The sequence below is a fragment of the Cricetulus griseus genome, chromosome 6, assembly GCF_003668045.3.
Source record: "Cricetulus griseus strain 17A/GY chromosome 6, alternate assembly CriGri-PICRH-1.0, whole genome shotgun sequence".
In the NCBI taxonomy this organism is placed as follows: Eukaryota; Metazoa; Chordata; class Mammalia; order Rodentia; family Cricetidae; genus Cricetulus; species Cricetulus griseus.
Window position 1 is genome coordinate 141,987,675 of NC_048599.1, and position 12,340 is coordinate 142,000,014.

At 46.5% G+C, this 12,340-nt stretch overlaps 1 protein-coding gene across 2 annotated transcripts in view; it reads left to right on the forward strand.

The window, feature by feature from the left end:
• Positions 1-12,340, forward strand: part of LOC100753702 (nucleoporin NUP188 homolog) — a 55,612-nt gene that overhangs the window by 41,208 nt on the left and 2,064 nt on the right. The window contains exons 25-38 of one of the 2 annotated variants that reach the window (XM_035446980.1): positions 425-531; positions 2,243-2,545; positions 2,632-2,801; positions 3,704-3,773; positions 4,109-4,176; positions 4,665-4,860; positions 6,669-6,746; positions 6,983-7,068; positions 7,262-7,407; positions 7,657-7,838; positions 10,175-10,375; positions 10,519-10,611; positions 11,450-11,608; positions 11,858-11,995. In XM_035446980.1, the coding sequence (XP_035302871.1) occupies positions 425-531; positions 2,243-2,545; positions 2,632-2,801; positions 3,704-3,773; positions 4,109-4,176; positions 4,665-4,860; positions 6,669-6,746; positions 6,983-7,068; positions 7,262-7,407; positions 7,657-7,838; positions 10,175-10,375; positions 10,519-10,611; positions 11,450-11,608; positions 11,858-11,995 (1,997 nt within the window). The remainder of the gene's footprint in view (positions 1-424; positions 532-2,242; positions 2,546-2,631; positions 2,802-3,703; positions 3,774-4,108; positions 4,177-4,664; positions 4,861-6,668; positions 6,747-6,982; positions 7,069-7,261; positions 7,408-7,656; positions 7,839-10,174; positions 10,376-10,518; positions 10,612-11,449; positions 11,609-11,857; positions 11,996-12,340) is intronic. The other variant, XM_027423177.2, reaches the window with a different exon arrangement.

Here is a 12,340-nt window from a genome sequence, read left to right on the forward strand (position 1 = left end):
AGGCTTTGCAAAGGGCCTTTATCCACTGAGCTGTCTCACTAGCTTTCCTGCTTAAGGTTCAAGGCTTAAGGTTTTTTCTTTTTTTGAAGTTTCAGTGTAGTGGCTTTTGTAACTTATTTATTAAACAGTATTTCCTTAAAAATATATGTTTGGCCAGGAGTTGGTGGCACACGCCTTTAATCCCAGCACTCGGGAGGCAGAAGCAGGTGGATCTCTGTGAGTTCGAGGCCAGCCTGGTCTACAGAGCAAGTTCTAGGATAGGTTCCAAAGCCACAGAGAAACCCTGTCTCAAAAAACAAAAAACAAAACAAAACAAAATCTTTGCCATTAATGCATTGGCCACTTGGACTTACTCTGGCACAGTGGACAAATGTTTTGGAAGAGTTCTAATAGGCACCCTGCTCTTGTGTTTTCCTTGCTTCAGGTGCCCATGGGAACAACCTCATTGCTGTCCTAGCCAAGTACATCTACCACAGACATGACCCAGCTTTGCCACGTCTGGCCATCCAGCTGCTGAAACGTCTGGCCACGGTAGGATCTATGTAGCAGTTAGAGTAGGGATGCGGGCTTTCTTTGCAGCTCTCCACTACTTTTTTAAAGATCTCCTTGTAGTGCTTGATATGGAACCCAAGACATTATACATGTTAGGGAAGCAGTCTGCCATGAGTTACAGATCTCTATCCTCCTTGAGAACAGTAAGAGCACTGGCTGCTCTTCTAAAGACCTTCCTTAATTCCTGACACTCTCTTGTAGCTTGCATGAACACTAGGTAGACATGTGGTGCACGGACATAAATATAGGCAAAATACCCATATGCACAGAAAATAGAAATAATAAAATAGGAAAAGATTAAAGTATTAGATGCTTTCTTTGTTCTTTACCACAGAACTCCACTGTAAATACTATTGATTGACAAGCTTGTAGCAGTCTGTACTTTCTTTTCTTTTCAAATTTAATGTAATTTTATTACCTCAATTATGTATATGTATGTGTTTGTGGGTGGGTGGGTATGCTTGAGTGCAGATGCCCACTGAGGCTAGAAATGTTGGATCTCCAGGACTGGAATTTCAAGTGAGATGCCTGATGTTGGCTGTAGGAATCAAATTCAGTTCCTTTGTAAGATCAGTACCTGCTCTCAACACTGGAGTCACCTCTCCAACCCCAGTTTTTCTTTTTATTTATTTTTATGTGTATGAGTGTTTTGTTGTGTGTGTGTGTGTGTGTGTGTGTGTGTGTGTGTGTGTGTGTGTGTGTGTGTGTGTATACTTACTGTGTGCCTGGTGCACAACAAGTATAGTAGAGGATGTTGGATCCCTGGAGCTGGAGTTACAGATGGCTATAAACTATGGTGTGGGTTCTGGTAACCGAACCTGGGTTCTCTGCAAGAAAAGTTGTTCTCGGTTGTTTGTTTGGTTGGTTGGTTGCTTTGTTTTGGTTTTTGAAATTTAGTCTTACTATGTAGTCCAAGCTGGTCTGAAACTCAACATAGCTCTGCCTGTCTCTGCCTGTTGAGTCTGGGATTAGAGGTGTGAACCACCATGCCCAGGTAAGAGCAAGTATTCATAACCACGGAGCTGTCTCTCCAGCCCCTGCACTTCGTACTCTTTTGTTTTTTTAGTTTTTTTGAGACAGGGTTTTTCTGGGTAGCCTTGGCTGTTCTGGGACTACCTAGACTAGGTGGGCCTTGAATTCACAGAGATCTGCCTGCCTCTGCCTCCCAAGTCCTGGGATTAAAGGCATTCGACACCACTGCCAGATGCCCTTTGTATTCTTAACACCAAATTTTATATCTTTACCATGGTAGCATCCATCATCAGTTGCTTTATGTCAGTCTAATAGGTAGACAGATACTTTATGTTTTACTTAATTCAGCTATGAGAAATGTTTAACATCCATGTGTGCTTGTGCACGTGTGCATATGCACACGGATGCACCCCTTTGCAGAGAACAGAGGTCAACTCGGGGAGTCTTCCTCGATCACTGTGCATCTTATTTTTTGAGACAGTCTCACTGAATCTAGAGCTTGTTTGTTGGCTATACTGGCTCATCAGCAAATCCAGTGGTCCTTTGCCTTCTACCTCCCCAGTACTAGGATTAATAGGCTCATCTGCCCAGCCTTTACATGGAGGCTAAGGATCTGAACTCAGGTTTTCATGCTTGTGCAACAAGTTCCTTGCTGACCCGTCTCTCCAGTTTTATTGTCTTCCTTGTTTTTTTTTCTTACATTCTTTTTTCGCTCCAGATATTAAGTTCCTGGAATTCCTCAGTGCTTTTCTGCAGAACTTTGCTGGAGTTTTTTGGGACATGGAGCCCTAAACCAGTATGTTGTGGTCTCCAGGTGGCCCCAATGTCAGTGTATGCTTGCCTGGGCAGTGATGCAGCTGCCATTCGTGATGCCTTCCTGACCCGCCTTCAGAGCAAGATTGAGGACATGCGAATCAAAGTCATGATTCTGGAGTTCCTTACAGTTGCTGTAGAGACGCAGCCAGGTCTCATCGAGCTGTTTCTGAATCTGGAGGTGAAGGATGGCAGCGACGGCTCGAAGGTCAGCTTCTACCTTGGGTGAAACTAGGTGACAGCTTCTTAGAAGTCCAGTTATAGAACTTGAATGCCCACCTGTTTGTCTTGTAGGAATTCAGCCTTGGTGTGTGGAGTTGTCTCCATGTAGTGCTGGAGCTGATTGATTCCCAACAGCAAGATCGATACTGGTGCCCACCCCTCTTGCATCGTGCAGCCATTGCCTTCCTTCATGCCCTGTGGCAAGACCGTAGGGACAGTGCTATGCTTGTCCTTAGAACCAAGTAAGTCTCCTCCATGTGGTATCTGACCTATGAGCTTGACTGTTCTTGTCTATAAAGTAGAAGTAAGTTTGTTATGAGTTCACCAGATTATGCATAGAATACTTAGCATACAGTTCAGTACCAGGGACTGTTACGTGTCTTTTTTTTTCTTTTTTCCTTTTGTTTGTTTGCTTTTTTGGACAGGGTCTTATTGCTTTGGCTAACCTGGAGCTTCCTATGTAGACCTGGCTGGCCTCAGACTAATAGTGACCCTGTAGCCCTCTGCTTCGCAAGTGCAGAGATTAAAGACTTTTACCACCATGTCTGGCTGGGTTTTTTGTTTTTAAGCAATGAAAAAAAAATAAAGGTTTTTGTTTGTTTTTTTCTTAAAATGTTGTGTATGTTGCAAACATATCTGATAGTTGTATGTAGGAGCTACATACTTGTATGTAGGAGGACAACTTCTACAGTGTGGGTCCCAGGGATTGAGCTCAGATCATCAGTCTTGGTGACTGGTATCTGTACCTACCAAGTTATCGCTTCAGCCCCAGTTGCACCTCTTAAGTGGAAGATGTAGCTTTATTTATGGACTTTTTACACTATGGTTTTTGTTTGTTTGTTTGTTTGTTTTTTGGAGACAGAGTTTCTCTGTGTAGCTTTGGAGCTTGTCCTGGCACTCTCTGTAGACCAGGCTAGCCTCGAACTCATAAGAATCTGCCTGCCTCTGCCTCCAGAGTGCTGGGATTAAAGGCATTTGCCACCACCGCCTGGTGACCTTTTACATTTATATAGTAATCGTTGGCTTGTGAAAAACATTTTAGGGTTGGGACATTAAAGTATGAAAAAATATCAGCAAAGGGAACTAGAGAGAAAGGGGCTATGGGAAAGAAAAAGTGTCATTTCAACAAGTATTTTCCTTCTAGACCCAAGTTTTGGGAGAATTTAACCAGTCCGCTGTTTGGAACTCTTTCTCCTCCCTCAGAGACATCTGAGGTGAGCCATGGTAGAGGGTAGGACCCTGTCTGGGAGTCCCTGGGGGAGAGGATTGGTCTTGAGTAATGTACAGAATGTTTCACAAGAAGCTCCTTCTGCAGAGCAGTGCCTGCTTTCTGTCCTCTGGGAAACAGTTGTATGCCTGCCCTGGGTGGAAGGCTCTGGTGTCTCCACATTATACACATGGTGTCCTGCCCTGTGGCGGGTGTTCCATTTGCATTCTATAAAGGTGTGTTTACTTGTTTTCTAAGTGTTAGGTCTTTGCTCTTAGTGGCGGTGGGGTGGAGATATGTTACTCCATGTAATTAGTGTGTTTTGCTCTCTCCTCTCCACAGCCCAGCATTCTGGAAACCTGTGCCCTAATCATGAAGATAATATGTTTGGAGATATACTATGTAGTTAAGTGAGTCCATTCCCCTGCAAGGTGGTTTTGTTGGTCTTACTGTTTGTATAGTACTGGGGGTCAAACTCCAGGCCTTTTGTATGCTAATAAGCAAGTGCCCCACCAATGAGCACTGTCTCCAGCACTCTCCCATGAACAAAATGGTGGGGTGGGAGATGGTGGAAATCTATCATTCAATGTATGGTTCCTAAGCAGGGCAGACAAAAGAGATGGTTTGACCGTTTTATGGAGGGCCAGTGAACTGCTCCTGGCCAGTCCATTGATGGCATTTATGGTTGTCGGAGTTAGTGTTCAGTAAATCTGTGCTTGGAATTTGATGGAGAAGGAGATTTTCCTGAAAGGACTTTAGCCTCACCCATTACATTAGAGTTGATCGTAGAGCTAGCTGCCATATGAGCCAGTTTCCTCTGCCTCGCCAAGGGCCTACACTCACCTCATTCCTTCCTACTTTTGAATCCTGACTAGGCTTTGTGTTTCTGGCACCATAGGGGTTCATTAGACCAGTCACTAAAAGATACACTCAAGAAGTTTTCCAGCGAGAAACGGTTTGCCTACTGGTCAGGGTATGTCAAGTCTTTGGCAGTTTACATGGCTGAAACAGAGGGCAGCAGCTGCACGTCCTTGCTGGAGTATCAGATGCTGGTCTCTGCCTGGAGGATGCTTCTCATCATTGCCACCAGTCATGTAAGCACCTCTTGGGCATCTGGCTTTTGCTTTAAGAAGGAGGCAGTGGTGTGCTAAGGTGCCTAGCACATGCAGCTCCTTGGAATGAAATGAATCTGAGTTTGTCCCTGAGAACTAAAATGCCAAGAAATGAGGATGGGTGGGTGCTTGGGGGCTGAGTCATAATAGGACATTCTGGGGAAAGGACAGAGAAGTTCCAAATCCATCAGACTTCCTGAAGGCTTCTCAGCCATGTTGCACCTGGGTAGGTCTGGTGCGGCTCTCATGAGATGTGTAGTTGCCTCTGGTGCTGTGCCTTCTGGACACTGTAGGGGTTTGTGACTTGTCTGCAGCTGTTTGTTTTTATTGGTTCTAGGAAAAGGACAGAGGCCACTGTCTCTTCACTGTATAGTGATTTTTTAAAACTTTTTACTTATTAGTGTGTGCACATGTGTGTGGAGGTCAGAAGACAAATTTGTGGAGTCAGTTCCACCTTTATGTGAGTTCTGGACATTGAACTCAGGTTCGGGCTTGTGCAGTAAGTGCTTTTACTAACTGAGCCATCTCCAATCAGTTTTGAGAGAGAGAGATGGGGAGAGAGAGAGACAGAGAGAAAAGAGAGACAGTGATAGTGCTGGTGTTTCAGTAGGGTTTGCACCATTATTGGCATTCTTCATAGTTTGATATTGTCGTTCTGTCATAGTTGAACTGTTCTTTCCCAGGGCATCTGAGCAATATCTTTACTGATGTACAACCTGACCTTGGCAAATGCCTCCTTGTTCCAAAAATCTTGCACATCTCTCTGACTTGTTCTCCAGTACAGTCTGCCTGTGTGCCTCAAGTTTTAAACCTAGAAAGAATAGATCTGTCCATACCCTTGCTATGATGTAATAACCATAGACCCATGAGTCTTCAGACCTATTGCAAAGCTTGGCCACCTGAGTGTGTGGTGTCCATGTCACTGCCTTTTAGAACCCAACCAAACAGCAGTTCTTTACAACTTAAGAACTTGTTCCTCTGTTGTCCTCTGCCTGCTGGGAAACTGACCTGGTAGACCTTGGTCCCTTCCTCCTTCCCTTCTTCCTCCCTTTTTATCTCCCCTCCCTCCCTCCCTCCCGCCCTCCTCCCTTTGGGCACCAGAGCTATAACTGTGAATAGGCAGGGAAGGTCTACTCACATGGAGAGTAGCCTTAAGGGAGGTAAGTTATAAGATTTATAATAGTCACAGATGAAAAATGTAACTTGAGATTGTTACTTTGTTGTAATGGTTAAGAAGGTGCTATGAGGTCAGAGTTGTCAGGGTGGCCTCTCCAAGGTGATGCCCCAGCTTCCTAAGTATATGAAGAAGCCTCAGATAGCAAGAATTTTAGGCAAATGGAACCGCAGGAGCCAAGTCCAGAAGTTGAAAGCACATGGTATGTTCAGGGAGGATGGGAGAGCCAGGTGTGCTTGGCATATGCTAATAGGGAGGCTAAGGTAGAGCATCATGAGTTAGGGACAGCCTACATAACAACATGGTGAACCCAGTCTCAAAAAACTAGAAAGGGAGGTTGTGGGAAGGGCTGGGCTAGAGTGAGCACAGGTGGGGTTGAGGGTCATGTAGGTATGAACTCTGGGAAACCTTTGGAAACTGCTGAGGGGAAGGTTAATCTGGGCTTGATTTTGACCATATCTAAGGCTGGCCCAGAAAACTGCAGGGACTGAAGCTTCATTTTAATCAGGAGCCTGCTGACTTTCCAATTGGAAATTGCCTCATAGGGCCCTGTGTTTCTTGGTTCCTAACGTCTGAGGAATGTCCCAAACATAACCCTTTTCCCATGCCCTTGCAGGCAGACATCATGCACTTGACTGATGTGGCTGTGCGGCGCCAGCTTTTTCTTGATGTGCTTGATGGGACCAAAGCATTAGTAAGTATGTCTGGGAGGGTTCCTTTCCCTTAGGTCACGTAGAGACTTCACGATTGGTGCATAGAGGTTAGGTCAGTACTCAGTAGCCTGGGAGGTGAGACTGCAGTGGGAAAGAGGTGAGAGGTCAGTGCTAGGTGAGGAAGGCACAAGGCCAGAGAAACTCTGAATGTCAGCCAAGAGCTGTGTCTGCATATCAGAAGCCAGACTCCTGACTGGTTTCCTGTTCCTCCTGTCAGCTCCTTGTTTCAACATCAGTGAACTGCCTCCGACTCGGCTCCATGATGTGTACTCTGCTGCTCATCCTCCTTCGGCAGTGGAAGCGGTGAGTGCTGTGATGAGAGGTAGGCCTCGGGCTTCATCTGCCTTAGCAGTGCCTGCCCATACTTCCTGACTGACCTTTCATTTCTTGGAGGGGAGAAGGGGTCTAGATGCTTTCCAGGAAATGGACCAACTTGGCAGACAAGCGCACTGGGGGCAGTCAGTGAGGTGCACTGCTTCCACCTTTGTTCTTTCAGAGAGTTGGGTGCCGTGGATAAAATCCTTGGGCCCTTGACAGAGGTCCTGGAAGGTGTGCTACAGGCAGACCAGCAGCTCATGGAGAAGACCAAGGCCAAGGTGTTCTCTGCCTTTATTACGGTATTACAGATGAAGGAGATGAGAGGTAAGCAGGCAGCTTGGGTTCTGGTTCCTAACATAGGGCTACATATGCTTTCTGAGTCTCAAGGTGTCAGTCTTAGAATTTTTACCCTAGAAAAACATTTATTTCCCTGTCCCTTCCCCTCCCAGAAGTATGACACCCTCCCTCTTAGTACTGAGCTGCCTTTTCAGCCACTGCCTAGGAAGACAGCTTTGGTGTGCAGTGAGTATGGCCTACCCTGTGTGACAGCACCTCTTTCCATCTGTTCTGCAGTAAGTGAGATCCCCCAGTACTCCCAGCTGGTGCTGAATGTCTGTGAGACTCTCCAAGAAGAGGTGATAGCACTGTTTGATCAGACCCGCCACAGCCTGGCATCAGGCAGTGCTGCAGAGGACAAGGACAGCATGGAAACTGATGACTGCCCTCGGCCTCGGCACAAGGACCAGCGTGATGGGGTGAGGGAGTATTAGCAGGTTGTCTGACAGCTGACACCATACTGGCAGCTGTCACTACCGTGGGGGAAAATGGGAAGATGAAGCCTGGTGTCCCCAGAGGTCAGAAGGGCAGTGGATCTCCTGGAGTTAAAGGTGGTTTTGAACCACCACATGGTTGCTGGAAACCAAAGCTGGGTCCTCTGCAAGAGCAACAAGTGCTCTTAGCCTCTCAGCCATCTCTCCAGCCTTACTCTACATCTTTTAAAAATAAGATGTACTGAATGTAAATCATTTTACATTCAGTAAAAATAAGATGTACAGAATGCAAGCCATTTTAAAGTAAGGGAAGGTATTTCATGGTTTTATACTACAAAAAAACATTCCTTTCTTTGTTTTGTAATTTAGTGTTTTGACATGTGTCATGGGAAGGTTCTTTTCTAGTTTTGTCTATTTGGTGTTCAAAGTTCCACCCATAGCTGTGGTACTATTGGCAACTGTTGGCTGCTGGGAAAGGGAAAGTTTTCTTTAAGGGTGTGAATCCTGGTTAGATGACTGCTCCACAGGATGGCTCCACTCTGAAGTATATTTGGAGAGCATAGTTATACTCAATGTGTTTCTTTTTTTAAAGAATAAGACCTTTTCTTTCTTTCTTTTTTTTTTTTTTTCCAAGATTTTATTTATTGGGCTGGAGAGATGGCTCAGAGGTTAAGAGCACTGGCTGTCCTTCCAGAGGTCCTGAGTTCAGGTCCCATCAACCACGTGGTGGCTCACAACCAACCATCCCTTATGGGATCTGGTGCCCTCTTCTGGTCTGTAGATACACATGGAAGCAGAATGTTGTATACATAATAAATAAATAAAAATCTTTTTAAAAAAGTCTTCTGCCTGCAAACCATGTGGTTGCTGGGAATTGAGCTCAGGACCCCTGGAAGAGCAAGTCAATACTCTTAACCTGTGAGTCATCTCTCCAGCCCTTCTTTCTTTTTCTTTTTTCTTTCTTTTTTTTCCTCTTTTTTTTAGATTGATTTATTTGTTATGTATACAGTGTTCGGTCTACATGTATCCCTGCAGGCCAGAAGAGGGTACCAGATCTCATTACAGATGGTTGTGAGCCATCATGTGGTTGCTAGAAATTGAATTCAGGAATTCTTGATCTCTGAGCATCTTTCCAGCACCTCAGTGTGTTTCTTTTTTTGATGTTGGTTTTTGTTTTTTTTTGGGGGGGAGGCGGGGTTGCTTGTTTTCCCCAAGACAGGGTTTCTCTGTGTGCTGGTATTAAAAACGTGTGCCACCACCAATGTTTCTTGTAGGTGTTTTTGTTTTATTTTAAATGGGGCTTCACTATGTAGCCCTGGTGGCCTTAGACTCAAACAGAGATCTCACTGCCTCTGCCTTCCCAAGGCATGTATCACCATGCCTGGTGATTAAGAAAGAACTTTGGGTGGGTAGGGAGGTGGAGGTAGATCTGAGAGAAGTTGAAAGAATAAATATGATCAAAATACATTATAGGAAATTCTCAAATAGTAAAAATGTTGTCGTCCTCGTTAATACAGTGGTAAGTATCCCTGCCTGTCACTCAGGAGACTGGAGTTTGATTCCCCGATGGGGAGACATGCTATCCTTTGGGCTGGAGAGATGGCTCAGAGATTAAGAGCACCGACTGCTCTTAAAGGTCCTGAGTTCAATTCCCAGCAACCACATGGTGGCTCACAACCATCTGTAATGAGATCTGGTGCCCTCCCCTGGCCTGCAGACATACATGCAGGCAGAATACTGTATGCATAATAAATAAATAAATCCTTTTTTTAAAAAAATGTTAAAAGTAAGTATATAACAAACTTGGTACATGACCTAGCTTATTGTAGTTCACTCCCTATGGTGGGATGCCATGCTCAGCTTTAATGCATGGGAGAGGGGCCTGGCCCTGCCTGCCCCAGCTTATTGTGCCAGACTATGTTGACTCCTCATTGGAGCCCTTACCCGTTAGAAGGGCAAACTGAGAGTGGGCTTTGGGTGGGCGGGAGAGATAAGGGGGCTCGGGAGAAGATGTGAGAGGGAGAACTGTGTTTGGAAAGTAAAATGAAAAAGTGTATAAAACCTAAAGTTGGGGATGAACGTGAATACTGTGGTCAGCAAGAGGTTAGGACACCCAGACTGCCAGTGGCAGAAAGGGTTGGGCTTGTCATTCCTAGAGAGATGGGCACAGGAGACTAGTAGGGCAAGAAGCAGGAGTGATATCAGTCACACTCCTGAGAGAAGCATTGGGTAGTGGGGCCCAGGGCTGGCATTCTTCCTCTTCTATTCCTCAACTGCTTTTTTTTCTACCTTTCCCTCTCACTGTCCTTGACTACCAGCAGGTATGTGTCCTGGGACTGCATCTAGCTAAGGAGCTTTGTGAGGTGGATGAGGATGGAGACTCGTGGCTACAGGTGACTCGAAGGCTCCCTATTCTGCCCACGCTCCTCACCACCCTGGAAGTGAGCCTCCGCATGAAGCAGAACCTGCATTTTACTGAGGCTGCACTGCACCTGCTCCTCACCCTGGCTCGCACCCAGCAGGTAGGAGGCTGCTTAGGGTGCAAAAGATACCCTGCTTGTGCTGAGTTGTTCCCATGTTCCCAGAAACCACAGTCTAACTCAGATCTCTTCCTACCATTGGCAAGTCTTTTTAGGTTCCATCTAATTATGGGTTTCTCCTCCAGGGAGCCACAGCAGTGGCTGGAGCTGGCATCACCCAGAGCATCTGTTTGCCCCTCCTGAGTGTGTACCAGCTTAGCAGCAATGGCACAGGACAGGTGAGTGCCACAATCTTGCCGCCTGTAGCTCTCAGGTAACAGGTGCCCTCATGTTGCTTGCTCCTCTTCCCTCGTGTTATCCCAATTCTCTGGTAAAATAAGGTTTCCTGCCCTTGGCACATGACTAATGAAAGGAATGCAGCCAACAGAAGTACCCAAGTGTATGCTTAGTGTGAACCTGATGCCAGGCCATTAGTCTGGACAGTTGTTGTCTCTTCAGAAGTCAATGTGTTACTTCGTTTGTGTACGTGTACGTGTGCGTCCATGTCCTGTCCTCCTCGCCACCCCCCTTCAGGGACCTCAGTTGTGTCAGGAGTCATCTTTACAGTACCTCCTGTCTGAATTGGGTTGTTTTGTTTTGGGTTTTGGGTATTTGTTTGCTTTTTGTTTTTCAAGACAGGGTTTCTCTGTGTAGCTTTGGAGCCTATTGTGATACTCTGTAGACCAGGCTGGCCTCGAACTCAAGAGATCCGTCTGCCTCTGCCTCCTGAGTGCTAGGATTAAACACATGTGTCACCATTGCCTGGCCTCTTGTCCGAACTGTTGTGTCTGCTAAGTCTGCTTCTTCTAGACAAGCCTCCCTAAATATTGAGGGTCAGAGTAGGGCAGGGACATGGCCAAGCTGACATACTTGGTTAGTGGCAGACGTAGTTTTGGCGCCCTCTGCTCCTGCAGAGTCTGGTAGCCTTACCCCTCCTACCTCTGCTCATAGTAGTGGTAACTGTCCACTCCAAGGCATTTTTTCCTTTCCAGTAACTGGGCCACAAGGAGGCTCTGCTGCTCTGAGTGGGTTCCATCCTGTGGCTTCCATCCTGAGCCTGTGTGCCATTTGTTTTAGGCACCCAGCACTTCTCGAAAGTCCCTGGATGCTCCGTCCTGGCCAGGGGTCTACCGCCTGTCCATGTCCTTGATGGAGCGGTTGCTCAAGACTCTACGCTACAATTTCCTGACTGAGGCTCTAGACTTTGTGGGTGTCCATCAGGAACGGACCTTACAGGTAAGGAGCTGCCTGTCTCACAGAAAGGGACACCTGGAGCCACTTGGGGCAGGTGACTGTAGGACTTGGGGTATCAATGCCCTCATCTTTGAGATGCTGGAAGAAATCTGACTTGAGTCACCCGGCTGAGAGGAAGCCTTCATTGTAGTGCCAGCCACTTCAGCATATGTGGGCCCAGGACCTGATTTCCATAGGTAGGTAGCCATGGTGTGCCAGGCCCCTGAGCATTCTCTGTTGTCCTACCTTCAGTGTCTTAATGCAGTGAGGACGGTACAGAGTCTGGCGTGCCTGGAGGAAGCAGATCACACTGTGGGCTTCATCCTACAACTGTCCCACTTCAGGAAGGAGTGGCACTTCCACCTGCCTCAGCTTATGCGTGATGTTCAGGTGGGCCTAGAACACTGCGTCTTGGAAAGGTTTGGGGATATGATGGGAGCAGTGAGCCAGTGACTGCAGGCTGTTTCTGAATGTGAATTTCTTGCTTCAGGACACAGGTTTGACTCAGGCTGCTTACTTAGGCTGGTTCTTCCCTTCACAGTGAAGTGAGGCTGGATAGGTTGAGAACTTGGGCTCTATGAGGGAGACTTAGATTCAAAACCCTCAGAAGGCCTGAAGCTGGAGGAGCCCATGGGCCTTGGAAGCATCAGGTTGCTGCCTGCCATGGGCTACTGTCTATATGCCCTTGGCCAGGTCACATTCCCTCTGTTCTTCTGCAATGTAGAAACAGTAATT